This window comes from Centrocercus urophasianus, unplaced genomic scaffold, assembly GCF_019232065.1.
Source record: "Centrocercus urophasianus isolate 14NV4802_14NV808 unplaced genomic scaffold, USGS_Curo_1.0 seq_12, whole genome shotgun sequence".
Classification (NCBI taxonomy): domain Eukaryota; kingdom Metazoa; phylum Chordata; class Aves; order Galliformes; family Phasianidae; genus Centrocercus; species Centrocercus urophasianus.
The window spans coordinates 15272945-15298606 of record NW_024884364.1 but is presented as its reverse complement, the minus strand read 5'-3'; the positions used below and the strand labels follow the sequence as shown (position 1 = coordinate 15298606).

The window sequence follows — 25662 nt, the reverse complement described above, 5'->3', positions numbered from 1 at the left end:
CAAAATTTTTTAGAGAGAAAAGCAATTTACGAGACAGCATGATAAAAAATACCCCAGACCTGAGGAGTTTGTAGGATGAAAACTACTGGTGCTCTACAAAACCCTGCTCAATTCTATAAATAAAGAAGATTTTTATCAAAACACAATTCCCAGAAAATACTAACATGTACTCTTACTATTGAGAGATATTTTGCTGTTGCAGAATGTCGATTATATGTATGCAAGTCCTTACCAACAATTGTTTGTATAATCAGTCTTTTATAAATTTATTTAGTGCATGCTCCTTCCTGTTACTTTCCCTGCCATCTATACAGTATCAGTAACCTTTAGGAAAGTCCTATTATTTCTGCAAAATAAGCTCATGTGGATAAGCACATGCCCCCAAATCCAGCAAAATAAGCTTTACAATACAACTTGAAATTTCCCAATGGCACTTAGAGTCACTGAATGTATTTAGAAAGTCACAGGTACTTGCTGTTAACATTTCAGCAGCAGAAGCCTGTGAGCAGGGCTCCAGAGTAAAGGAGCCTTTTTCACTGTGCATTGGTGAACAGCAGGGAGAGCTCTCAGGAGTCTGCATCATTAGCATAAGCAGTATCCATAGGGTCCACATCACTATTATGTGCTAACAGATACTTATATTTTGGATGTACACGTGATTAAATGTTGTTATTCTCCTTCTGTAGCAGAATATTTAATATGCCCTAAATGGAGGGGTCATTAATGAATTGTCATGGTTGGCATAGTGTTGAATAAATTGTAGTTTCTGCCAGAAGGAAGAGAACGGGCCTGAAGCCTGATTTAAAGAAAGGGAAAAATGAATTTCTGTGTTGTGTATGACTCTAATCTGGTCACCTGAGTTCTCTGTAAGGGTACTACAAATCACATGAAACCTTCTCTAAAGGGGTGAATAGTAGGGCCATACAGACTTGGGAAAGTTCCCTTTTCCCACTTTTTCTGTATCCAGTTGTAAGGAACAGAAGAGAAAGAGACAAGGGCTAGCTTGGAGTACACGTGAAGGGAAGTATTAAGATTACAGAGGTAAAAGAGGTGAAGGCTGAGTTTCTCCTAGAGAGCTAACCCAACACCAGATGAAATGTCTCAGAACTAGAATACGGACTGAGATTCTTCTCCTTGTGGTAGCACAAAATTGCGTGACAGTGAGACACAAAGATGCATCAGAGAAGCGTTCTCTTCCCACACCTGCTTGAGTTGCAGTTGCTCACAGCTGCTCATCATGTGGAGCTAGATAAATGGAGTAAGAAAATTAAAGGCAGAGACAGAGTTACAGTGAGGTGACACTACAGCTAGCAGCAGGACACTGCATGGAAGCTAGGAATCATGATAGGACAGGCTTTGTTCAGGCTACATGGACTTCAATAATCTCTACATTTTTAAAAATGTGAACAGTGTGCTGCAAATAGAACTGAGAGGTAAAATACCAATTACATAGTGAAGAAACCTAGGTGAGTGACTACTGGCTGTGATATGCTCACAGAGTAGCATGGCAGTGGCAACTAACAGGGGCAAGAGCAAAAAGGATTGTGAGCCATAGCTACGTTTTGGGTAGCATAGGCCCTCAACTAGGAAAGGCTTATTGGGATGGAAGAACAAGACCTCCTCACATGCGGACGTTTAATGTTCTTACTGCTCAGAGTAGCCGAGTGGAAAAGAGGCAGTGGACACATACTGAAAAATATTAAATTCCATAAAAATATGAGAATATATTTTTCTATTGCAAGGGTGACTAAGAACCTTCACAGATTGCCCTGACAGGTTGTGGAGTTTTTCTTCCTTGGAGGTATTCAAAATCCAGGAGAGAGATGGCCCCAAGCAAACTGCTTCAGCTGACCTTCATGAGGGAGTTGGATGAGACAATCTTGAAGTGTTCCTCAGCCTTTGCTGTTCTGTGATATGGTAATACTATTTTCTCAGTTTCACGTCCTGTTCCGTCTCACCTTAACAGAAGGCTCACAATGAAACCAACCATTGCTTCTGTTAGTTTGGAGAGGTAGAAAGCGTCAGGATACATGTGCTTTTGGATATAAAGTGCCTTCCATGCAATACAGATGCAACCATTGCAATGCATACAAATCAGCTTTTGCAACAGCATGTATATAACAGACAGGCTGATAGTGCCTTGACTGCATTCAGCTTTGCTTCTGAATGGAAGATTAGCTCAAGAATAGCACCCTGTGCTATTGCAAGGCTACAAGAGATGTCTTAACTTCTTAGCTCCTAAAACACCACATCTCACAGTGTGGCATTTTAAGGAAAACAATGACTGTTTGCTGGGAATCAGTGCTTGTATGCTGTGGCAGTTCAGGTGCTGATGAGCATTTCTCTGTTCAGGCAAGGAAACAGCTGGGGTGGGTTACTCATACTATTAGCCTGACTGCCTGTTCATCCACTTCTATTAACTTCAAATCTATCCGGCACACTTAAATCAAATTAAACATCTTGTTTTAAACTCAGCAGCTGAGCAGAATGTAAAATTTACTGTTGATATATTCGGTTGTGTGAAACAGATACCTAAATATGTGAGAAATCTGCATGCAGAGGATTGCACACTGTGCCTCAGGGAAAAAAAAGTGAGCTTAATTCAGTTATTTAAACAGAGATGTTTAATTTTTAATTTCCTAAAGTTCCTGCCTAGTTGTCTTCAGTTGTTGCTCCTGAATAACTTGAATCTCCTGTGTGTCCTGCATCAGCCACATTGCAGATCTTAGTTACTCTAGGTCATCTCAATTGTTAATGCATTGCTAGCAGTATAAAATACAATTGAGCCTACTGGGCTCATCTGCTTCTTTGACAACAGATCTGTGAAGCGTTAGTTCAGGCAGTACCAAAATGTCTCTGCTGAAGGAAAAGGTGTGTCTCAGCTCAGTGGTTGCTCTTCAGATGGACAATCAGCTGCCACTGCCTGGTTGATCAACAGGAAGGCAGCTCAAAACCAGGCATGTATCATCCCATACCCAGTGTTAACTGAGGAAGAGAGCAGGGAGCTGGGCTGTTCTCTGGTAGTTGAGTAAAGAGGGGATAGAAGCTGTAGGTATTGTTAAGGGGGAGTGAGTAATGTACAGGAGATGTGATCTTATTCCAAAGGGTGAACTCACAAGCATAATGCTGGAGAAAAGTAGGATACATACTACTGAGTACAAGTCCAAAGGAAATAAGGCCTTAAGTTTTTTTAAGTTCCACTTTTTTTTTTGCACATTCTGAAATGATGCTTTTTTAATGAAAAGCTTTCTCAGATCCTTATCCCCAGATGACTGATCAGCCTTAACAAGCAACCAGACTTCAACAGCTGAATAACTTAGCAACAGTATGAAAACAGCCATCTGGGAAAAAAGTCTTGTCAGCTCTTCAGAACCCATGCAGAGGCACTCTATTCACATAGAGAAGTTAAGATGGGTTGGCTGGTATTTTGCATTCTGACATAAAGGTTGATGGCTGGTGGGAAGAATGACTATGCCAGTTTGAGCAGTGGTATGTATGCATCAGATAACAAAATCAGTAGCAATTCAAACTGTGGTGGATAAAAAGGCATTCTCCCTTTTCTTTTTGACATTAGCTAGGACAAGCCTTCAGTGTTACTATTAGATGTGTTTTAACTGGGAAAGCTTATTTGGCTGTGAGTTCTGCAAACATGTCAAAGGAAAGTATTACTTTGTTATTGTCCTGCACTGTAGTTAAGCCTATGAATAGTCTTTAAGGATTTAAAAAACACTTAATTCTTTAAATTCTTAAAACTTTATAATGTATTTAATTTGTAAAAAGGAGAGTTTGCAAATACATTTCTCATGGCAGCTTAACCTTCACTCCTTTAGCATTTATCCATGTGTGCCTACTGAAAGGTACCATCAGAGTGTAATGGAGATAATGGACCATATTTATCATCAGAATAGTTCCAGTATTCCCTCAAATTTTGATTTATAGCTTAGCTGAGAACTGTATCAAATTGCATATCTGATGCAGATTCCCAGGGATTTGGATGAAAGCCATATATATCTAGCATCAGAGCCTGGCAAGTTGCTTATAACTCTAATATGTCTTTAATCCTTTGGATGAAACTCATCAAGGCATTAGTAAATAGTGGGTCAAGTCTTCAGGTTGCATAGATTAACTGTTCCATTGATGGAGTTATACTGATTTAAATAAGTTCAGGTTCCAGCCTAGAAAATGAATGAGAAAGCAAAGGAAGGCAGAGAGAGAGACAATTTTTCAAGGAGCATTTCAGCAACATTCGGATTAGTCCTGTAGAGTACTCACATCCTGGTTGGACATCTCCCAGTATGGTCTCTCACCGTAGGACATCACTTCCCACATTACAATCCCGTAGCTCCACGCATCGCTTGCTGAAGAGAACTTGCGGTAAGCTATAGCTTCAGGAGCAGTCCACCGGATGGGAATTTTTCCACCCTGGAAAATATGATGATAATGTATGAATATGACTGGAATATTGAATAGCACAAATTTTTAAGAAAAAAAAAAAAAAAAAAAGTACCCTGGAAGCAGAGTTCCTACATTCCAGCTTCTGTCAATTTGCCTTGTTAATTTGCTGTGGGGGGAAAGAAAGAAATGGGCCTTTTCCAGAATTTCATAGAAATTTGGTTTCCTCTGTAGTCTAATTCACCAAAGCCAGCACTTCTTGAAAATAATTAAAAAAAAAAAAAAAAAGTATCTGTTTAGAGAATAGAAAGCATTTAGATGATTCATGTTTGTTCAGAGCCATATAATTAGTCAGAACTTGCCTTTTGATTGAAAACTCCCCAAACTGAGATTCCTAATAAATTGACATTTAATCTCTTTTCTCAAGTGAAATAGTGTATAATCAATGGATATTAAGATGTTATAATCACAAGAGAATTAGGCAAAATAGACTAGGATAATAAGGAGAATAAATGGAAGGCTTACCTACAGAAAGCACCAGAAGAAGGGATCTCCAGAAGAGATCCTTCCCCACTGGTAGCCAGCTCTTAAATAGGTCTAGGAGCAGCACAGGAGAATTGCCTTCACCTGTGCTCCTCTGGCTGATTCATGGCTCGCCTCAGGTGATCAATCAGAGGTTCAGGCCGTGACTTGGCAGTTCCCATGCAAATAGAAATATTTATTACAAAAGCACTTCATAAAATTGTAGAAGCAAAAAGGAAACTATACTCTCCTCTTTATTTTTTATAAAGTCTTTTAATTTTTGTTTGGGCTGTTTAAATGTCTATGTAAGCAGCAAACCAAGCGTGTTTCCAATAGGCATTTTGTTAATGTAAATAGTCTTATTCTGCAGTTTTCAACATAAAATCCACGTGCTACCACAAAAATAAGGGTAAGAACTCAAGCAACAAACCTGACTCACTCTTTCAGGAATCACCGTATACAGAGTTTTTCTCTGACATTACTAATTTAGACTGTTCTAGGCTCCCATAACTTGTTCATATATATGAATACTATTTTTCATTTTCACAACAATGTTTCTTCTCCACTCAAAAGTATGTGTTTATTATCATTCTCTGCATAACTATTCTAATCAGTTGTTCCAATTGAGTGAGCACTGTGCGGAAGGTGCCACTAGATGGTAGGAGGCAGCCAGTGGAGCTGAGTTGCCTTCAACCAGCAGTGGTATATTCTGCTCAGTGTTACGATGACATTTCTGACAGAAACAAAAGAAGAAATGAACTAGAACATTGGTTCAGCAGCAAAAGAGAAGCCACGGTTAAAAACAAGTATGCAAATCTTGGTTAATTTGCTTTGAATACACAAAAAATTAGTTGTCTGGGAACAGGTGAGGCCTGACTCTATGCTGACTCAGAGGATGCTTGTTCTATCAGAAAGTGTTCAAAACCAAAGCTTGGTGGCTGTGGTGACATGCCAGTAAACTAACTTCTTGTCATCAAGTGTCACTCTCTGATAAAAGATGTACAGTTATCATTTATGAGGTATAGTAGTTGTGAGGATAGTCAAGATATATATAGATAGATAACCTCTGTATGAAGTTATACATTTTTCCTGCTCAGCCCCGGTTGACATCAGTGTCAAACTGCCTACTGATTTTAGGAGCAGTAATATAAAGGTAATAATTTTGTATCTTTACCCAAGATTCACCACTGCTCCTTTTACCTTCCTTAGTCCAACAACTGGGTAGCCAGGCCAGATGCCTGAGATGCAAAGACCTCTGTGCCACCTCCGCTGCCACCCCAGAGCAGACCCTGTGCATAATCACAAGAGACGTTGTCCCAAAAACTCTGCATGCCCTTCCTAATCATGCCGTATCAATCCTGGCTGCCAAACTATATAGGACAGCAACGCGAGGTGACTCTGAACCTCAGCTCAGCATGGAGCCCCTCTTGCTGCCTTTTGCTTTATGCCCATTCAAGAGTCTTTCTGGAGTGCCACAGCAGCATTTGAGGGAGGATTCAAAAGAAAAAAATCATGTTTTCTTTCCTCATCACAGTCTCAGGAGATGTAGTACCAGTTTAAATGATTGTGTTACTGCCAGACTTTCACACCATTTATCACGACAAACTTACAATGAGCCTACATTTCTACTTTGTGGAGTTTTATTAATCCTTTACCAACATCTGAATTTTAATAAAACGTTGTGTGTTAGTAACAATATTTACTTTTAGGAAAAACACAAATCTATTCATGCAAATAAAAAAATGTTTGGATGTTAACAAATTTTAATATTCATAAAATCATACAGGTAACATGATATGTATGATACATTTTTAAGGTTCGTTTTTTTTTTTTTTCATGAATCTGATTATGTATTCCCAAATTACCCTCAAAAAAGCAGTCATTGCTGTATTCCTGAGCAGTATTTGCAGCTCAGTCTGAGACTGTTGGCTAAATACAAATGAGTTTCAAAGAATCTGACTAGACTCTGCAACTAGTTTCAGCTGTGCAGCTTTACTGACTGATCCCTTTTGGACTGAAACAGTAGTGGCTCATTGAGTGTGAAAATGAGAATGGAGAACAGAACCTTAACAAAATTCACTGCAGTTCATTTCCAAGGGCATAAGATGTGCTCAGTGTTGCAATGTGAAAAAAAAATCTTTTATACTACTCCTAATGACAAAAGGAAGCAAAACCTCTTAGATTTTTACAGTGGATTCATCTTCTATATGAAGACATTATATTCATAAAAATGTAGATTTTAATACTTAATTACGTTTGTAGAATGTCTTTTTTATGCAAAAAAGCTTGTTTTATTTATTTGCGAGCCACTCAAAATGCAGAGATTGCAGTATGACTACTTTAAGAGATATGTAACTGAACAGTTGTAAAAGCTGCTCATGAGTAACAAAAGGACACATTAGGTTTAGAGTAGCTGAAAGTATAATTCCTGCACCTGGTTAGAAAATAAGCAATGTTATTGATAATGGACATTTTCTTTTATATGTTAATCTCAATGGGAACATAATAAATACTGTTTACAAGATGCCTTGCATTCAAGTTAAGATAATTTATAAATTGTCTACATTTTAATACTGTAGTGATACAATGTTTATCAGAAGGCCCTTGTGCATGCTTTTTATGCTTTTTGTGGGGAAGAGGGAAAGGGGCAAAGGGGCAAAGTGTTGTTAAGGCCCATCTATATTTCTGTCTCATCTTATACATTAATAATGACGTTAGTGGCCAGCTGATTTTATTTTCACATAGTAAAAGAACACTACACTCCAATTATTAGAATTTAGCCTTCTTATTTAATAAGTAATTTAATAAGTAATTTTACTATGCAAAGTCGAGAATCCCCCTTGGATTTAGAGCATTAGGCTAACACTGCTTTGTGAGTAGAACTGCTTAGAGATTGGCTCTTGGAATGGAATTTGCCCCTCACCTGCCCACACCTACACACGTGCTTTCCCTGCAGAGCTGGCAACAGCACCATTCACCATATGTTTAGCAACAGAATTGGAATTACATGTTACGGAATGCCTTCCTTTGCCTAAAGTCATGCATGGGAGAGACAAGTCTTCTCAACGTGCCATCTTTTCTTCAAGCTTACATTAAGAAAGTGCTCATGATCAGCTCTGTGAAAAGACCCCAGCGAGCAACTGACACTGACATTGTGTACTGCCCAACAGGCAGCCAAGCTTATTCCTTACTCTGCGTTTTTGCCAGCTCCAATTTGTTATTTTTATTTTATATGGCTAACATCTTAAAAAAAAAAAAAAACAAAAAAAAAAACAGGCATGAACAGTTTCTTTAATTAAATACTTAAAAATGTTTTAACACTTGAGCAGAACAACGTAAGCGACAGCTACAGCCGCTTCCACCGAGATGAAGGTCAAGATACATCAGCTCAAAATCCCTGATGTGAAAAGTGACACAGAGGGCACAGAGGGAAAGAAGGAAGGCTGTTAAATGCTCAGAACTCTTGACATGCCCTGCTAGCTAATTAAAGTCAGAAGCAACTCTCAGTACACTGAAACTTTCAATACACTGAAGACCTTAGACACAAAACTGAAGCTAAGATTTATGAGCGCTCAATGGATGTGCAAAGATGAGTTAGCTGTCAGAACCAAACACAATGCATCAGGCCCGTGATGTCCTCAGAGTTAACAGTGATGTGAAATAGTACCTATTTCTGTTGAAAAGTCTGTTCCTTGTTTTTCCCGAATGACAGGCCATGCAGAGGGGCTGTCACAGAGCTGATGGAGGTTTTGTGAAATGCTGAGGTGCAAACCCATCAGTTCCAGATCTACAGACACCTAGAACTGTCTCTCTGCAGGACAAGAGGCACTGAACTATGTGCACCATTAGTCTAATGCAGCACAACAGTTCCTATTTATCTGTCACTTACTGCTCCTTTATGTATGATGTTGCCTAATCATGCAATAATTGTCCATGACACAAGTGCGTTATCTGTCATTTTCTCCACCCCACAATACATAAATGGGAAACAAAAGAACTTCAGAATGAAGAGAGACAAAAGTAACAATAGATTAGTTTTAAATATTGGACACCATTCATCATTCTGCATAAAAGCCATAGCCTACTTTACTGGAGTGATGCTTTTATTTGAGCACATGGATCAGGTTTTTCATGCACAAAGTTATGAATAGTCAGAATTTAGCACTGTTAAATCATAATTTAGAACTCTGCAGTATTACCAACATTATTCTCTGAAGACTACTGGAATATCCGAGAAAGTTCACGTCAGGATAGTGAAGCAGTTCTGAAAGGGCATTTCAGAATTTGCCTTCATTATGCCCGACCCCAGCCAGTTCTTCATTTTTCTAAGAACTGAAATGAACAAAACCCCCAATTTTCAAAAAGATAGGATTTTCTTTTCATCTCTGGAGAAAAATTATTTTTCCTTTCAAATATCCTGATTAACAATGCTAACATTAATTATGTGGAACTTAATTTATTTTCCCTAAGTTAACTATCAGATTTTTGAATAGAACCATAGAATTGCTCAGATTAGAAAAGACCTTAAAGATCATCAAGTTCAACCACAATCTAACCATACTACCCTAACTCTAACAACTCTTCAATAAATCATGTCCCTGAGCACCACATCCAAAGGGTTTTTAAACACATTCAGGGATGGTGACTCAATCACCTCCCTGGGGAGCTTATTCCAGTGCTTAACAACCCTTACTGTAAAGAAGTGTTTCCTGATATCCAACCTAAACTTATCCTGGTGCAACTTGAAGCCATTCCCCTTCATCCTGCCACCAGTTAGAAGAGACCAACCCCAGTCTGGCTGTAAGCACCTTTCAGATATTGGAAGAGAGCAATAAGATCTGCCCTCAGCCTCCTTTTCTCCAGACTAAACAGCCCCAGTTCCTTCAGTCTCTCCTCATAGGGCACATTCTCCGAGCCCTTCACAAGCCCTGCTGCCCTTTTTGGACCTGCTCCAGCACCTCAGTGTTCTTTCTGTACTGAGGTGCCCAAAAATGAACACAGTACTCAGGTGAAGTCTCACCAGTGCCAAGTACAGGGGCAGGATATAAAAAAAAAACTATTGCTATATTAAGTTAAAAAATTAGTATAGTGCTCTTCAAAATATTGAACAGTTCTGAAATGCAGAACATTCTACAAAACAGAAGGAATTTTCATCAGTATCATTGGCAGCATTTCCTTTTAAACAGAACACTTCAGCATGCAGTCCCTTGCCTTGTTCTGAAGCACCGATCTTCACTTGGGTTGGAAGATAATAAGTCTGATAAAAATGCATAGCTTTGACCCTCAAAATCCATGTAAGTGAAATGGTAGTGAATATTTTGGACCACTTGCATCTGTCCTACAATCATGTTTTCCTGACAGTGCAATTTACAGAATTTCACACAATGACAATGGTACAGTAAGGGACCAACCGTAAGTAGTTGATACTGTTGGATCTTGTTTGTGTAAGTAACAGGACTATAGAAATTTTTTCTTGTTAGCCATGATGTCTTCATCTACAGGGTGCTTGTTGAAAGATAAAACATTTCTACCCATTTATTTTAAGAATTAACATCCTCTAGTTTTCAAATTAAGTAGTTCATCCCAGAGACTAAGGAAAAGGGGCTTGCAGTTGAAAATGGGAACAGTTCTAGTCCTCCATAGCTGAAAGCTCAGTGGTTTTTTTTTTTTTGTTGTTTTTTTTTTTTTGGTTTTTTTTTTTGTTTGTTTGTTTTTGGTTTTTTTTTTTTTTTTTTTTTTTCCCCCTCAAAAGAGCTGGAGAAAGTATGGAAGATAAGGAGAAAGATCAGGAAAGAAAAAAAAGAAAAAAGATGTAACTTATAGAAGTTGGCAGCTTTACAAATCAATGTAGACAGCTAGAGCCATTAGAAAGCACAAAGAGTAGGGCCACTCTCTAGGGAAGGGGAGCTAGGAGTAGCTGTGATGAAACCTGGGCAGTGTCCTCATGGACAAACAGAGTGCACCCGGCAGTGCCTGGTAGCACAAGCAGAGCAGGGTGGTGATGGCAACTGGTGCTATTGACAGTTCTTGAGTTGAAGGCAAAGACAGAAGGAAGACAATGGCAATTCAGAAAATCTGAATAACTCCAGTCCTACTGGCCTAGGGCTGGCCAGCTGAAATGGAGGCCTGGACCCATAGGCAACACTGGGGAGGCCTGATGGCGTCCTCAGAACCCTGTTAAGAACCAGGAAATTGTACACAAACATATAAAAACAAGTACTCTGCAAGTCTCTTTGAGACTGTTTTTTTGAAAGGTAATGCTGAGTCTGGTGGGGCCAAAAGATATAGAGGGTGGGCCTTGACATTTCTGCAGCACTAAGAATACATCAGTGAATTGTACAGTATTGGGTGCTTAGCAATCAATAGCAGAAATTATTTATTTTTCTGAAATTAAATATCATAACCATACTTCTCTAAAAATCCAGTTTAGAAACCATAGCACTACTTGACTGTAAATATAGCAAAAAGGTCATTTTTCTTGAAACTAATATTTCTGACAAAGATCTATCCCCTTTTGAGAGCATCAATTTCAAGCTATCTGCCAGCTGTGTCAGCACAGCTTGCATTACAGCCGTAACCAATTTCTTGAAGTTACTCCTACAGGGTCCTTCAATCTGAACACCCAAAGCCTATTCACTTTGATTACATGAGTAGTCCTGAAGTCAATGGAAAAGGTGAAGAGGATTTGTTCTGAGATGCTTATTTGAAAGATACCTTACGTTGCACAACTCTGTAACAAAGAATCTTGCTACAGGGTTCATTCCTACAGCCGAACTTAGTTACTGAATAGAAACATTTCTTTAAAAATAACAAAGTTAAACTGAAAAAAAAAACCAAAAAACGCACAACAAACACCTCCAAACAAAACCCCAAAAATATCTGTAGGTGCTTTTTTTTAAAAAGCATCAGTCAAAATTTGCCTCTGAAATGATGCCCCTGACTTCTCTAGGGCTCCACGAAGAGTTATTATTGGATCAAAAGTAACTGTTTCTATGAGCTGCTTGAACACTTTGGGTGATTAACTATCATTAATGATTTCACAGCTAGTGATAGCAACATGAATACCTCGTTGACATTCACAACAAACAGTTCCCATGTTTCAATAATCTAGTGGCCTCTTTCTGTGCTGTCATAATGACCAGATCAGACTTGACTGCCTTGTCCCCTGCAATAATTCCTCCCATGCTATGTAATTAAAAGTGGCAAATAAAAACTCAGAAATATGTGGAAACTTGAATATTGAGGACAAATAAAATGCATTTAAATGCAAAATGAATACCATATAGGCTGCAGCATTGTCTCCAGGATATGTTTTCATATTCAATTAACAAGAATCTTGTAGGTTTTCTTCAAAATGAGGCTGCAGCAGAATTTTTGAGATACTGTACAAGGGAGAGTCTAGGGACCCAGATACTAAGTTCATGGTTCATATATGGCTTGCTGTGGGGTACATTAAATCTTATTTAATAAAGGCTTCTTGAAAATTTTGTGCTAGAAATACATCAGAAACATCAAGAAAGTAGGCTTTTCTTTTGAGAGTTACAGTGTCATACACAGCTGATGATGATCAGAATTATTATGAAGCTAAGCTACTCTGCAACTATCACTGCTTTAGTTTTCATCCCAGCTGTGCCAGGAAGCACAGAGAAGAATTAGCATCTTAGCAACTGATGAATTAAATCTTCCGCTCACAGTTTTGTGAGGTCATTTCTCAGTCTGTACTGAAGAACTATGCTGGTTCTTTAAGTTTCAGTCAGTTCATGGATTACACACTAGTTTAAAGATAGGAAACAGACAGTCAGATGGAAAAGGTCAGGTTTTAGAGTGGCATCCCCCAGGAACCCATCCTAATGTCTAGCTGGCAGTGTATGTATAAAGAATCTATAACAAAGACTGGATAGTGAAAAGGTAAACTGTGCTAATAGTGCAAAGGTATTGATAGTAGCAAAGATTATGAAGGACCACAAATATTTCACATTATTGAGTTGTTAACAGACAAAATGATACAACACTCAGTGTCATGAAGTGATGCAAACCGAACAAAATGGTCTGAATTTTACATAAAAACAAGAAAATAGGACTCTACTAAGCTATTACTGCTCAAGACTGAGATCTTATGGTTATAACAGAGAGTTATATGAAATTATCAACTCCATGATTGATAGAAAACTAAAGAAGAAGAAAAGAAATGGTGGAAATGATTGAGAAGGAAAAAATCCAAAAAGACGGCATATTATGGCACTGCTGACACCTTCTGTACTCCTGCATATTGTTTACTGACTGTTGTCTTGATCTCCCATTCAATAAGGATAAAGAAAAACTACAAGAACTATACAAAAAGACAGAAGAGGTGTTCAAAGATATGGAATAAAAGAACCGAACAAAGATTTATACAACCCTAAATTCAATGGAGATGTTAATAGGTGGAGGGTATATGTGTTTGCATAGACAATAGAGCCCAGATTTATCACATGTAAGTGGCAAACAGCAGATAAAGAACAGTAACAAAATGAGTTTTAATTTTTTTTTTTTTACAAGGAAATTCATTGCTATGGGATGTTGTGGACCCAAAAGTACAATCATCACCTCAAATGACTAGATGAACTGACAGAGAAAATATTCATGAAAGATGCACAACTCTGAGTTAACAAAGCCTTTGAGCCACAGACCACTAAAAGCTCAAAAGCTCAAAGCTAAGAATGCATCATGACATGAAAATTTTCTTGCTATAGTTCTTGGAACTTGCTACTCATAACATTTTGGAGACATTTTACTTAACTATAAAGCACTGAGTTTGATCAGTATTCCCTTCCTGTGATCTCAGTTGACTAGCAGGTAAAATACAGACACTTGTTGTAACAGTGTAACTGCAACCGAGGGGATGTGACCACGCTATTAACCTTTGCGGGTAAAGATTTAAAAGCTAAAGGAATTTAAAGAAAGGCATCAGACATGAGGTGTTCTTCACGTGAGACAGTATATTTGTAGACAGCTATCCAAAGGATCACAAGAGGTTTTGAGGTTGTTAATTCTATGACTACATTTATACAGCTTTGTACTGGACTTCATCGCTTACACATATCCTTAATGACTGAACTCACTGACTGAATAGTTCAAAAAAGAGTACTAAGAGTACTCAGTACTTAGTACAGAGTGCTAAAGAGATAAACTGGCAGGCTGTTACCTGTAAAGATATTGCTCTATGATAGCGTGTGCTGACCACTGGGTGCAGGTAGAGGCTTTTGATTGCTCCATGGAGGGATGACGCTACATTTCACATCTTTCTTCAGTAATAAATAAATTCACTTATGAAAAGACATTTAAAAAGAAATAAAATTACTCCTACAATGTTGGGAAGCATGAAAGTTTCACATTTTTAAGTGAACCAACATAAAGCATAAAAATATTTTTTAGACATCGGTGGGGTTAGAGTAGAATGGATGCTGACAAAGGAAAAGTAGTGGAGTCCAGGACCACGGATTGAGAAGCACGGTGGGGGTGCCAAATCCTAGGTACCATCTCCTGCTTTCCCATCTGGGGATGGGGAGAGATGAAGATGGAGAGATGCTTGCCAAGGCCAGGCATGCAGTGAAGCTCAGCAGAGAACTGTAGCAGCCATTTCTCCTGCATCATCCCAAAGTGCTCCCAGTACTATCCTAAAGTGTTGCTTTGCTTGTTCTCCAAACAAGCAAAGTGCACGCGCCACAGATGCACTCCTGTCCATCAACCCCCAAGGTAAAAGTTTTGACCTACCAGCAATTTCAAGAAGTGTGTATGACAGAAAGGTAGAGATATCAAAGGCTTGACTAAATTGCCTGAACACGGAGTCTAGTGTCTCTTTAGTCACTGTCACTTGCTCATTAGCTGTCATTTTACAAAAATGCGGCTCTCCCATTACATCACATCTGCCTTCCCTCTGCAGATATCTCAGGCACCCTTTAATGTCTCAGAGAACAATAGACCTGGACATTTAAGCAGCTGATCCATTCCTGATTTACCCGTATTTAATGATGAACACCATTTGAGCAAAGAAAAAATATCACAGTAGATAAAAAGAAAAGGCAAAAGAGCTCAGTTCACAGCTGTTCTGAGCACAGAAGACAAGAGCTGGCTGTCAGATCAGGCTGCGTGGTAGCTGACCTGTTGGGCACAACACATTGCCTCTATCCCAGCTAGCAAACTGGGCAAATCTGGGGATAGTGGGGGGACGGTATGCGGATATGGAAAGGGCTTATGAGTAGTTTGATATTGCACAAAGACATGGGGACATGGGAGGAATCTAAGCTTCAGCAATGAAGTCAAACTGCTGGAGCAAACCAAGAAAATGCAAGTACTGTGAAAGTACCATTTGGAAACTCTGAGATGATCAGAAATTATAACACTGAATTTGCAGAAGATAGCCTTAGAACTAGGATAACTGCAGCATGAAAATGGAATTGCTCATCATTGATCAACCGGGTTGGAAGAAATCCTTAAAGACTAGTCCAACCTTACCTATGTATATAATGAACAGATGGCTTCATTAACTTGATGCTCATCAAATATCTTTTACCCATCTTTTGACCAAAGAATCCTGTTACAGTGGAAGCTACAACACAGTGTCATACCATAACTACACAAATACAGATGCAACATATCAGCAAAGAATTACTAAGAAATGAACATGAGAAGGTAGTTTTCAGTCTCAAAGGTTGCTTCACACCAAAGTTCTCTGATATTTCTATCTGGTCTAGTGACAGACTGGTACCATCCATACATCAATACAGCATGTCAGCATGGAAATACTGAATAACAGGATAACCTCTGTTTGATAAACAGTTTGGCACAAAAATATGGTTGAAACTTCCTTCAATATCCACATTGAACTAAATATTTATCAAATGAGTAAAGGGCACTGAACTTGGTATCTATTTCACTCTTGTCACTAACTTACCAGGACTTACATGGGGCTTACATGCAAGCTTCAGTCATAATAATGGTGCTGTTAGCATAATATATAATGGCTCTGCTAGCATGATGTTGGTTTACAGGTACTGATATTCTGCCCCTGACCTCTATAACAGCAACATTTCTTAGATTTCACTTCTTAGATATATGTTTTGTAGTTATTATCTATATCTTGATGTATTTTAATTTAGGCTGCATGTGAACTGTGGGACTAGGATAACTTTTGTCCAATAAATCAGTTGAATTAACTCATTGTATTCCCCGGATGGTATAAAGTTGTGAGTAATACACAATTAGATTATTTTTTTCTGATGATGCATCACACTAAATCATCATCTCACTGATGATAATATAATGGGAATAATATACTAACATAATTTATCATCCCTGTACTTTGCTCAGGGGATATTTTACTTTATCATATAATACATTAGTTGTCACTCCCATGATATACTACAGTAAGACATCGTCAGAAAGAAACATTTTGATGAAGTAGTACTTAACAGTAGAGACTATTATCTAGAGATAAACAGCCTTCAGGGGTACTTTGTTTAATAGACGATTGGAATACAAAGGTAAGAAGATACATAGCATAATGAGAAATGTAATTATTCTCTGACATCAGAGTTGCCACTGGTGCTAAACCAGTTATGGTTTCTATAAACTGCTATACACCCTCTAAACAATGCCCAATTTGCTTTTCCTTAATGAGTTCACCCAAAAGCTTCATCAAATTAGATGAAATTTATTTTGACCTTTAAGAGTATCTTTACTGATAAAAAAAAAAAAACAACAAACCAAAAAAAACCTGGCCCCAAACCAAAACTGTGCTTCACTGAAAAATCTACCTCATTCAGAATGATGCAAAATGAGCTGGTAATTTAGCAGAGGTAGATTAGCAAACAAGAAATTTTTTTTTCCACTAGTTCACAGAGAAATGATCATTCAAACATTTTTTAACATTTGAATTTTATACAAATTAACTGTATGCATCTATCTAACTTGTGTCAAAGTTAGTTTAGCTCCTGCCTTAAGGCACCAATGTATGGCAGTGATGCATTCACATGGCCATACTGCATAATAGTAGAATCATAAATGTACATAATCCTCCATAATCATGGAATCATATAATGTACAGGTATGATTTCTTCAGGAAATCCTTTCTTGTGCTACAAGGAACCATATCCTCTGCTTTTTTTTTCTCTTTCTGCGAATAATCTCAGTTACTTTTATGTACTTAAAATAAATACATGCACAAAACCAAAATGGATTTCCAAAGCTCTTTGGGAGAGCAGCAAAACAATGCGCGTTCCAACAGGCAGCCATCAGCACAGCTATGCCTGCAGCATCAAAAGTACTGCATGTAAGTTCTTCCAGGTAATTGCACTGGGAAAGAGAGTAGATCACAGACACAGCAGAAACTGATGACATTTTAAGAAAAAACATTTTTATCCTTTGACTGAAAATGGCAACTCTTTGGTTTATAGATTTGCTCCCCTTGCTTTCTGGATTATGACCTTGTACTCTTAAGAAAATTAAGGGAAACTAATTCTGCTAAGAATGAATGGAGAAATTGTGGAATACTAATACATGGTTCTGAGTTCTTGTTTTCAAGATCTTGTGTAAAATGCAAGTCTATTTTAAAGCCAGAAATTCATTTATCTGCAATGCTAATCAAAACAACACGTATTTCCATGCTCAAGACAAAGTGGGGTATGTGCTCTAGCTCTTGCAGCTCTTCACTGCTTGTTTCAGTATTGACTGGAATATTTGTAGATTAAACAGGCTATTTGCATCTCTAGATCCTAACACATAGGGTTCCTTTAGTTCTAATGGAAGAGCTGAAGAAAGAACTTGAATTTTGCAAAGAAAGGACATCATTACACCTGGTAAAAACAGCGATATTGAAGCTAATGCTAATGAAAATCTTTACAGGTATATTCAGTGTCCAGTGATTCAATTATATCAAAAACAGTGCTGAAAAGAAGTCATCATTGCTTGTCAGAGGGTTCCAGAATGGAACTTGATTTATTTCAGGAACGAGAGTTCACTAATTATAAGTTCAAGAGTATGCTCTGGGAAATTGCTCTAGATGAGCCATCTATCCTCTATAACAAATTTCCACACCTTCTGGCATACTCTGTGAAACTTCTCTCATGGCGTTAATATCTCTATGATATGTATTCTTATGCTTAATGAGGGGTAGATTAAGTTATGTTTTTGGCATAACTCAGCCTTCAAACAAAAAGCAATGCAACCCCCCCATCCCCAACTATAACATAAAAATAATTTTCTGAACAAAAATCAGGCTTAGATCCAGTTTTACTCCTAGGATGAGATGTAACATTGAAAAAGGAAGCTCTTCATTGCTCTTTCAGTCTCGTACCCCATAGGACATGCACATTCCCGCCCACGCGGTCAGCTTTTAGCTCATCTCTTAATTTGAATCCATTTACTCGAGCTGTGCAGAGGACCGTCACATTTCAGTGCCTGGATTAAATGCTTTTCTCTTCACATCCAGTCTTCCATTTTCCAGTCTTCATGTGCTGTAAGTGATCCTCAGCTAGGAAACTTTTGCTGCTTCTGAAATACAAGTGGGTGCTAGAAATCTTTGGCTTTTAAATGAATCTGCTATAGCTTCCGCTCATCTATCTCAACTGAAAAAAAGTATGCCTAGGATTCAACCTAGCATCTTTATCTTTTGTTCCATGGTTTCAGGTATCATTCTTAGTGGCAGCATCCCACCCACTCCTTGCTCTTTTTGCTAAGCAAGTGTCTCGCTCCAATTTATAGGAGGGAGAGGAGTTCTTTTATTATCTATATACCCAGCATGAGATTAAGAAGCAACGGTTCAAATGTTGGTCCAACCAGTTTATTACAAATCTTAATCAGGGAAAGTGGGGGAGGGGAGGACGGACACTATTATGAATTAGGGTAATGGGGGAAGGGAAGGAGGGTGATAGAAAAGATAGAAAAGAAGAAGCAAGGAGACTTTATAGGCAGCAAGAGGGACATAGTCACCACCATGGATCCAGCGTGGTTCATAGTTCAGTCTTTGATCTTCAGTAGCGGTGGGTCGTCAGGCAGAGTTGTCCTGTTGACAATGACGACGACGACCATGGTGACGATGGCCCTTTTTCAATGCTTCAAAGTGGTTGAGTCAGCTGTTTTTGGAGTGACAGCTCAAATCCAAAGTGGTCGAATCAGCTCTCCTTTGAGTGACAGTTCAAACCCAAGGTGGTTGAGTCAGTTCTCCATGCAGTGGCAGCTTCTGGCTCTGGGATCTCAGCAGGAACCTCCTTTGTTCTTATCTTTCTGGCCTTGCCAGCAGATAAGAGGAAGCAGGGAGGCACCAACTTGCATCTTGCCTTCGCAAGATACAATGGTATCATCCCCCAGCCTTCCATACTTAGCTGGAGCTGTTTGGCCACAGGCCAGATCTTCTGCCAATGAACACTGCTGAGGACTCTCTTCCGTTCTTCTACAGAGCAAGCAGCTCTGGGGGAAGGGGCTTGCAAATGTTCCCAAAGCGATATCGATTGTCACAAAGTTAGCACCCATCAGTTGCCTCCTTGACAAGTCACTCAGAGTCTTATCACAAGAAAAACCTCAGGAAGCAAGCTTTGAGCCAAAAAAAAACAAAGAAGGATTCTCACACCACCCCGTGGCTCAAAGATTGCTTGAAATAAAGCATAAGTGACCCTCCATGGTGGTGAGGAAAAGAAAAGGGAGAAAATAAAAAGACAGCAAAGAAGCAGGGGGGAAAGGAGGAAGGGGAAGAAGGGGAAGATATTCGTTACACAATTACTACAAAAGATTTCTTGGGCTTGGTTACAACTGTTGCCCTGATCTGTTGGACTTGTCCATCATCAGTTGAAGTGGTTACAAAGTACATGGAGGATACAACACGTTGTATAAGTTGAATAAAACATGGAATCATACAAGGTACAAACATATGAGTTGCAACAACACACAGTAGATAAAATAGGATACGTTTGACCATGGGCCACCTGGAAACCAGGAAAAGAAATCAACGTCTAGGCCCTTCCAGGTTTGGACAGGAACATGGGCTATTTTCCGTATACCCTGGGCAATTTGTTTAACAACTTCACCATTATCATCAATCTTTAGACAACAATTAGAATCATTCAGTTTGCCACAGACACCACTCGGTGACACCTCAGGAGTGGTGACATGAATGTTAAATGATGAATTAAAGGTAGAAAGTGAAAAGAGACAACCATACATTTAGCAATAACCATGCATTTAACAATAACCAATATTAATAATAAATAGGTAAAACAAACTTAGGTATTTGTGTCAGCTGCTTTCTCCACCCAGGAACTCCCAGTGTAAGCCAGGATCCAGATGGGAATTCATCAATAGGGGTTGTGGTGTTTATGAATAGCCATACAATATTACACTTCAGTTAATTTACTAAAAGCATATCTAGTCTAATTTGACAATATGTGGACTTGCCATGTAATGTTTCCTAAGATGATTTAGTGTCTCGAGAACTTTACACTTGAGCATTTCCAAAGCAATTAAAAAGCTAAGAGATAAATATTAGCTTGGCAAGTTCAAGTATTGTTGCAGTCCACAGAACTTTTCACAGGACAGTGTGTGCAGGATACCCCCACAGTACAAACCATCACAGAGGGGTAATCCCAGAAACACACACATCTCTTTTTAAAACTTAGGCACTTTCCAACAACCATGTTTTGGATGGAACTCCTGGACTGGTGTGACACTGAAAAGCATCAGTGCAAAAGGCTTTATGGTAGATTTCTTTTGTGACCACATCTAATAGATATTAGATGAGTCCCTTGATTAATTTCCCAGTTTGTTAGGAATTTGGAAACGCTGTGGAGGAGTTACATGCAAATCATAATCAGTTTGGTAAAAAGGGGTGAAAGAAGGGGTCAAAAGAAATGGTATCACTGTGCAGGGAGTACCAGTAAGCCAGGATGACCTGTAAAAACCCTGAACCCAGTTGTGAAGTTTAACAGACACAAGGACTGATACCAATCACCATCCACACCCATAACAACACAAAACATAACACTATTGCAACCAAAAAATGTAATCAAGAGGTACATTCAGTATTCTAGCATGATCAAATCTTCAGTATTTCTGTCACAAAACACAAATGGTTAATATCAGGTATTAGCCTTTTTGTGTTCTGTCAAGGTCCCACGGGGATCTTCTGTAAAATAAAACAAGACACCGACTTGCCCTTTTTGGGCTTTGTTAATATGGTTAAAAAATGAGGGAATAATCCAGCAAGTGTTGATTTCATATTCCATTTTCGGGGTGTCTTTAGCCTTCCAAGGATATTTATTAAGGGATCCCGTTAAGGTTAGGGAAACTGGCCTCAGGCTAGCTGAGTCAATCGACACAGTCTGGCCAGGGAGGTAAAAGTGTTTCCCTGGCTTATCAGCCACTGGATCGTGACTCACAGGGATAACTGGTAATGGTGGTGAGGCCTTTGGCAGAAGGTGTTAAATCGACGATCTTGTTTCCCTTTGTTGTGAGCTTTCTCATGCATCCACCCTTCACCGCCCCCACCCCACTCACTTGGGAGGGGAGAAAACATCAGTTTTCTAATGGCTTGGAGAGCCGTTCAGGTTCCCCTGGAAAGACCCTAGGACCTGGGGTTTTGCTTTCCTCAAGATTCTGGAGCTTTTGTTCTGGCCAACAGTTAACTAATTTCTCTAACCTGACAGTGGGTAATCCATTCATCAAATCTCGTGGAACACCCTTTTGCCAGCCCAATATCCAGAGACAATTACGTTTATGATCAATATTTCTCCTACCTGTTTTTACTGACAGTGAGACCCTTCCAGTCCCACTGAGCTTTGGGCTAGGAGGCCTGGAGGCAAGGCTGACTGCTGCAAGTCGTACTTCCCTTGGCTCAAATTTAGTGGAGGAAGAGACCACTGGCCCATATTTCCTTCCATAGTTAATTAACCCTTGGGCAACCTCTCCCCACGTCCATGCTTTGTTTTCTGACTGCAGATGGTCGGTTACAGTTCCTTCTAACACTGGCCGGGTTCTCTCTCCCTGAGACATAGCCTCTATTTTTCCTTGCAGTTGAATACCTATAGGTTTTAACGACTCTGGAAGCCCCCTAATTAAAGCAGTCATCCTCTCAGGTTCAACAGGCATCATCATAGGTGATTCATGGTGTGGCTGCAGCTTTCTATCATACATCATTTGGAGACAAGCAGCCTTTTGAACACTCTCTACTAACTGATCAGTTGTTCCAGTAATGGCAAGAGGGTCTCCCCTTTCTAAAGGGTTGAGACCACCTGCCCAATAGGCAGCCCTTTGCGTTAAGGACCAGGGAGCACGACTGTTGCCAGTAGTTAAAAATACACCTGGTCCCCAGTAACCTTCTGCTTCCTTTTCTGTTAGCACAATCTAGTCTTCACCAGTGAGGCTAACCCTCCACACATACTCTGTCTCTGATTCCTTTGGAGAGCGGCTAAAATCTTTTTTCAATTTTGCCAGTTCAGTGGCTGAGAAGGGAATTTCCTTAATATTCATTTGAGGATCTCGATCCTCACTGTTATCGAATGTGTATTCAGTTTTTATCAAAGGACGCAATGGGGCTATTGGAGTTTCTAATTTATCTAGCCTTTCCTTCATTCCTGGTAGTTCCACCTGAGGAAAAGTTTTCTCTCGAGGCAAACTGTGGGTGACAGTATGGCTGGCATGCTTACACGTTAGCAGTTCCTTAAAAGCCATTTGCAACAAAGCCGAATTACGTTTCTCTCTTTCTAATTGTTCCTCGGGATTAACTATTTGATTCTGCAGAGTTTTTACCAATTCTTGTGTAACTCTAACCGATTCCTGTAGTGCTTCTATGGTTTGGAGTTCTGCCGAATGCTTTTCATTTCGGAACTCCACAGCAGCTTTTAAAGTAGCCCCGAGTACGGCACAAATAAACGCCTTTCCTTTTCCAGCTCGGGTACGAGCCTCATTCTGTAAGACACTAATGCGGTCCGAAACACTCCGCAAATTATGCCAATTCTGTCGTGCCCAATCCATACCTGATAAAGAAGGTCGAGCACCATGTTTTTCTAAAAGATCAAATAATACATCTTCACTTTTCATGGTGGCAATGCTGTCGCTCATTTTTTCAATACAATGAAAGACCTACACTAAGGGAGGTGGAGGTGCACGTATTCAAAAGCTCAAGTGACTCCTTATCTCTCCTCCCAGGGAGATACACCACACCTAAACAAAAGCAAATGCTCCAGTCACTCCTCCCTTTCTTTGGGGGAGCACAAAAAATGTGAAGCTGAAGCAACACTTTCTAGGTTTCAATAGAGTAAATAAAATTTCTTGGAGAGGCACACGCGTTTTAGTCACAAAATACCACTTCCTCACTTCCCCAAGAGGCGCGTGCATGCACACACACACACACACACACAAAAAAAAAAAGGTTCAAGTTTCGCACTTCAGTGACCAAATAACCAGAGAGGTCTTCCCGAGGAGGCACACACGTATTTAAACAAAATGCAAGTATTCAAAATACGTCCCCGAGAGGTACACACATAAAAGGTAAAGTTTCAGAATATGGAGCGGTCTTCCTGGAGAAGGACTCACGTCTGAATTTTCAAAACTATCGCTCCTTGCAACTCCAGGAGGTGCACACAGAAAAAAAAAAAGTTTCAAACTATATCTGGAAGGACAACACTCTCACAGCGGGTATCCTGCAACGACTACGCCGTGATATCATGATATCAACCCTTAATCAGAAAAACAAGCTTGTTTTTGTATTGTTCCTCAATTGTCTTTGCAGTTATATGAAAGCCTATAAAGCCTTTCTTTGAGGTACACTGACCAATCATGATTTTTCCAAGCACTGTAACCAAATTAGGAGAAGTTGTTTTTCACACTTTTTATTTCATAAGTATTCCCCTAAACGAGGCCGTTTTGCTCAAATTCGTTAAACATTGAAAGGGTGCCGTAAGACTGCTTTGCCATTTTGCTCTTCAGAGTACTTCATGGCTCCTAATTAATTACTCTCATAGCAGCCCTTTGAAGAAGCTACCCTCCATTTAACAGCAGGAGAAACAGAGACAGAGGTCGAGAATTGTCAAATATGCTGAGTACCTGCAAATCTCACTGGCAATAACCAGATTTCTGGATGCTCACTAATGCTGAAAAGAGGCTGTAAAAGACATTTTTCTCCTTTGTCTAAAATGACAATTATTTGGCAAAAAACTCTGAGACAAAGTTCCAGCTTATGCAGCTGGTTTCCTGGGCTGTGCCTTCATCTCACAGCAGAAAGAGCTTTACAGTGGCTTTTGTACTTATAAAAATAGAAGAACAAATTAACAGTCAACTGCTATGAATATTTATTTGGACTCCTTTCTCCTTAGCAGTCTGTCCACTTAAGCAAAAGTCAACACACAGGTTTGTAAGAATGAAATAATTATAGAGAGAAATGAAAATTATTGTCACAGTACACACCTCACTGAGAAAGGACAAAATAGGGGTTGTAAGGAAAAGTGTTATCTCTAACAATTCCTTGAAGCAATCTTTATAATACTTACCAGACCTAGCATTATGTCCCACCTACAACTGAGGAAATGTTGCTGAAGTTATTAACCACCGGTAACGCATATAAATCTCTAGACTTAAAATAATCCCACTTGCTGTAAGATTAAATAAAACCTTTTCCGCAGTGCAACACTGTGGTGCACGTCTCAAAATAAAGCTGTGTTGATATCTTATCTCTGATCTTTGTAAACACTACAAAAACAGCAGAAACATGTCTAACCTCCAGGAACAGAGTCTGTTCAATTTCATTTTTCTTGTTTAGCTCAAAAGATCAGAGAGCAAGATAATAACTTCTCTCTTTTGGCATTTTATCTGCATGCTAACTTCCATAATGAAAATTCAGTTTCATATTTATTGCTTTGTATTTTATTATTATTTTTAATTTAGTACCTCTTATCATTACTTTGATTGAATGCACTTTACCACTCCAGCAGGAAAAAAGCTTTGGCTTCACTGTGTTGCTCTGGGACTTGTCATCAAACCAAATTCACAGATGTTCCAATGAACACACAGCATTTGGTCCATTTCTACCATAAACATCACAGTTTACTTAATCTACAGAGTCATGATCTTGTGCAAGCAATCAGTAAGATCGGTTAACACCTTTCACCTATTCTGTCTACAGCTCTATACTTTTGTTAAAATTATGAGAAGTAGGAAGAAAAGAGGAAAGGAAAGATTAGGGAATAAGAAAAGTCCTATGAGATGATGATGATGGCTTATGTGTGAATAACATTCCAAATCCTCATGAAGTCATACCAATTTCTGATATGTTACTGACAGATATAGGCCTATCAAATCAGAAGAGAAAAGTGGATTTTGCTACTTTAAAGCAACCTGAGGAAGAATGCATGTGCACATGCAAAGAAATTGTTCCCGAGCAACGAACAATTAAGTCAGCACATTAACAACACAGCACTTGCAAATAAAATTGTAGAATGGTTCTGAAACATACAGAAATGTGCAACAGCTCTGAGGTGATACTCCCATGCATTACATAACTGATGGCTACTAGGAAGAGTCATATGTATATTTGCTACAGGAAAAGCAATCCTTTACACAGAAATGGCACGAAAATACCCATGTCTGCAATAACACCGTGAAGTTTTGGGTAGAGTTATGTATGTTCCACTTAAGTACTTGTACCTGCCTTGCTCTACATCTCTCTGACAGAAAGAAATCAGGGCTTGGGGCGAAAAGCTGAGCCCACCAGCAGACAAGTGCTGG

At 39.1% G+C, this 25662-nt stretch overlaps 1 protein-coding gene across 1 annotated transcript in view; it reads right to left on the bottom strand.

The window, feature by feature from the left end:
* Positions 1-25662, bottom strand: part of EPHA6 (EPH receptor A6) — a 420557-nt gene that overhangs the window by 15298 nt on the left and 379597 nt on the right. Inside the window, exon 13 of the mRNA XM_042810796.1 lies at positions 4273-4422. Within this exon, the coding sequence (XP_042666730.1) occupies positions 4273-4422 (150 nt within the window). The remainder of the gene's footprint in view (positions 1-4272; positions 4423-25662) is intronic.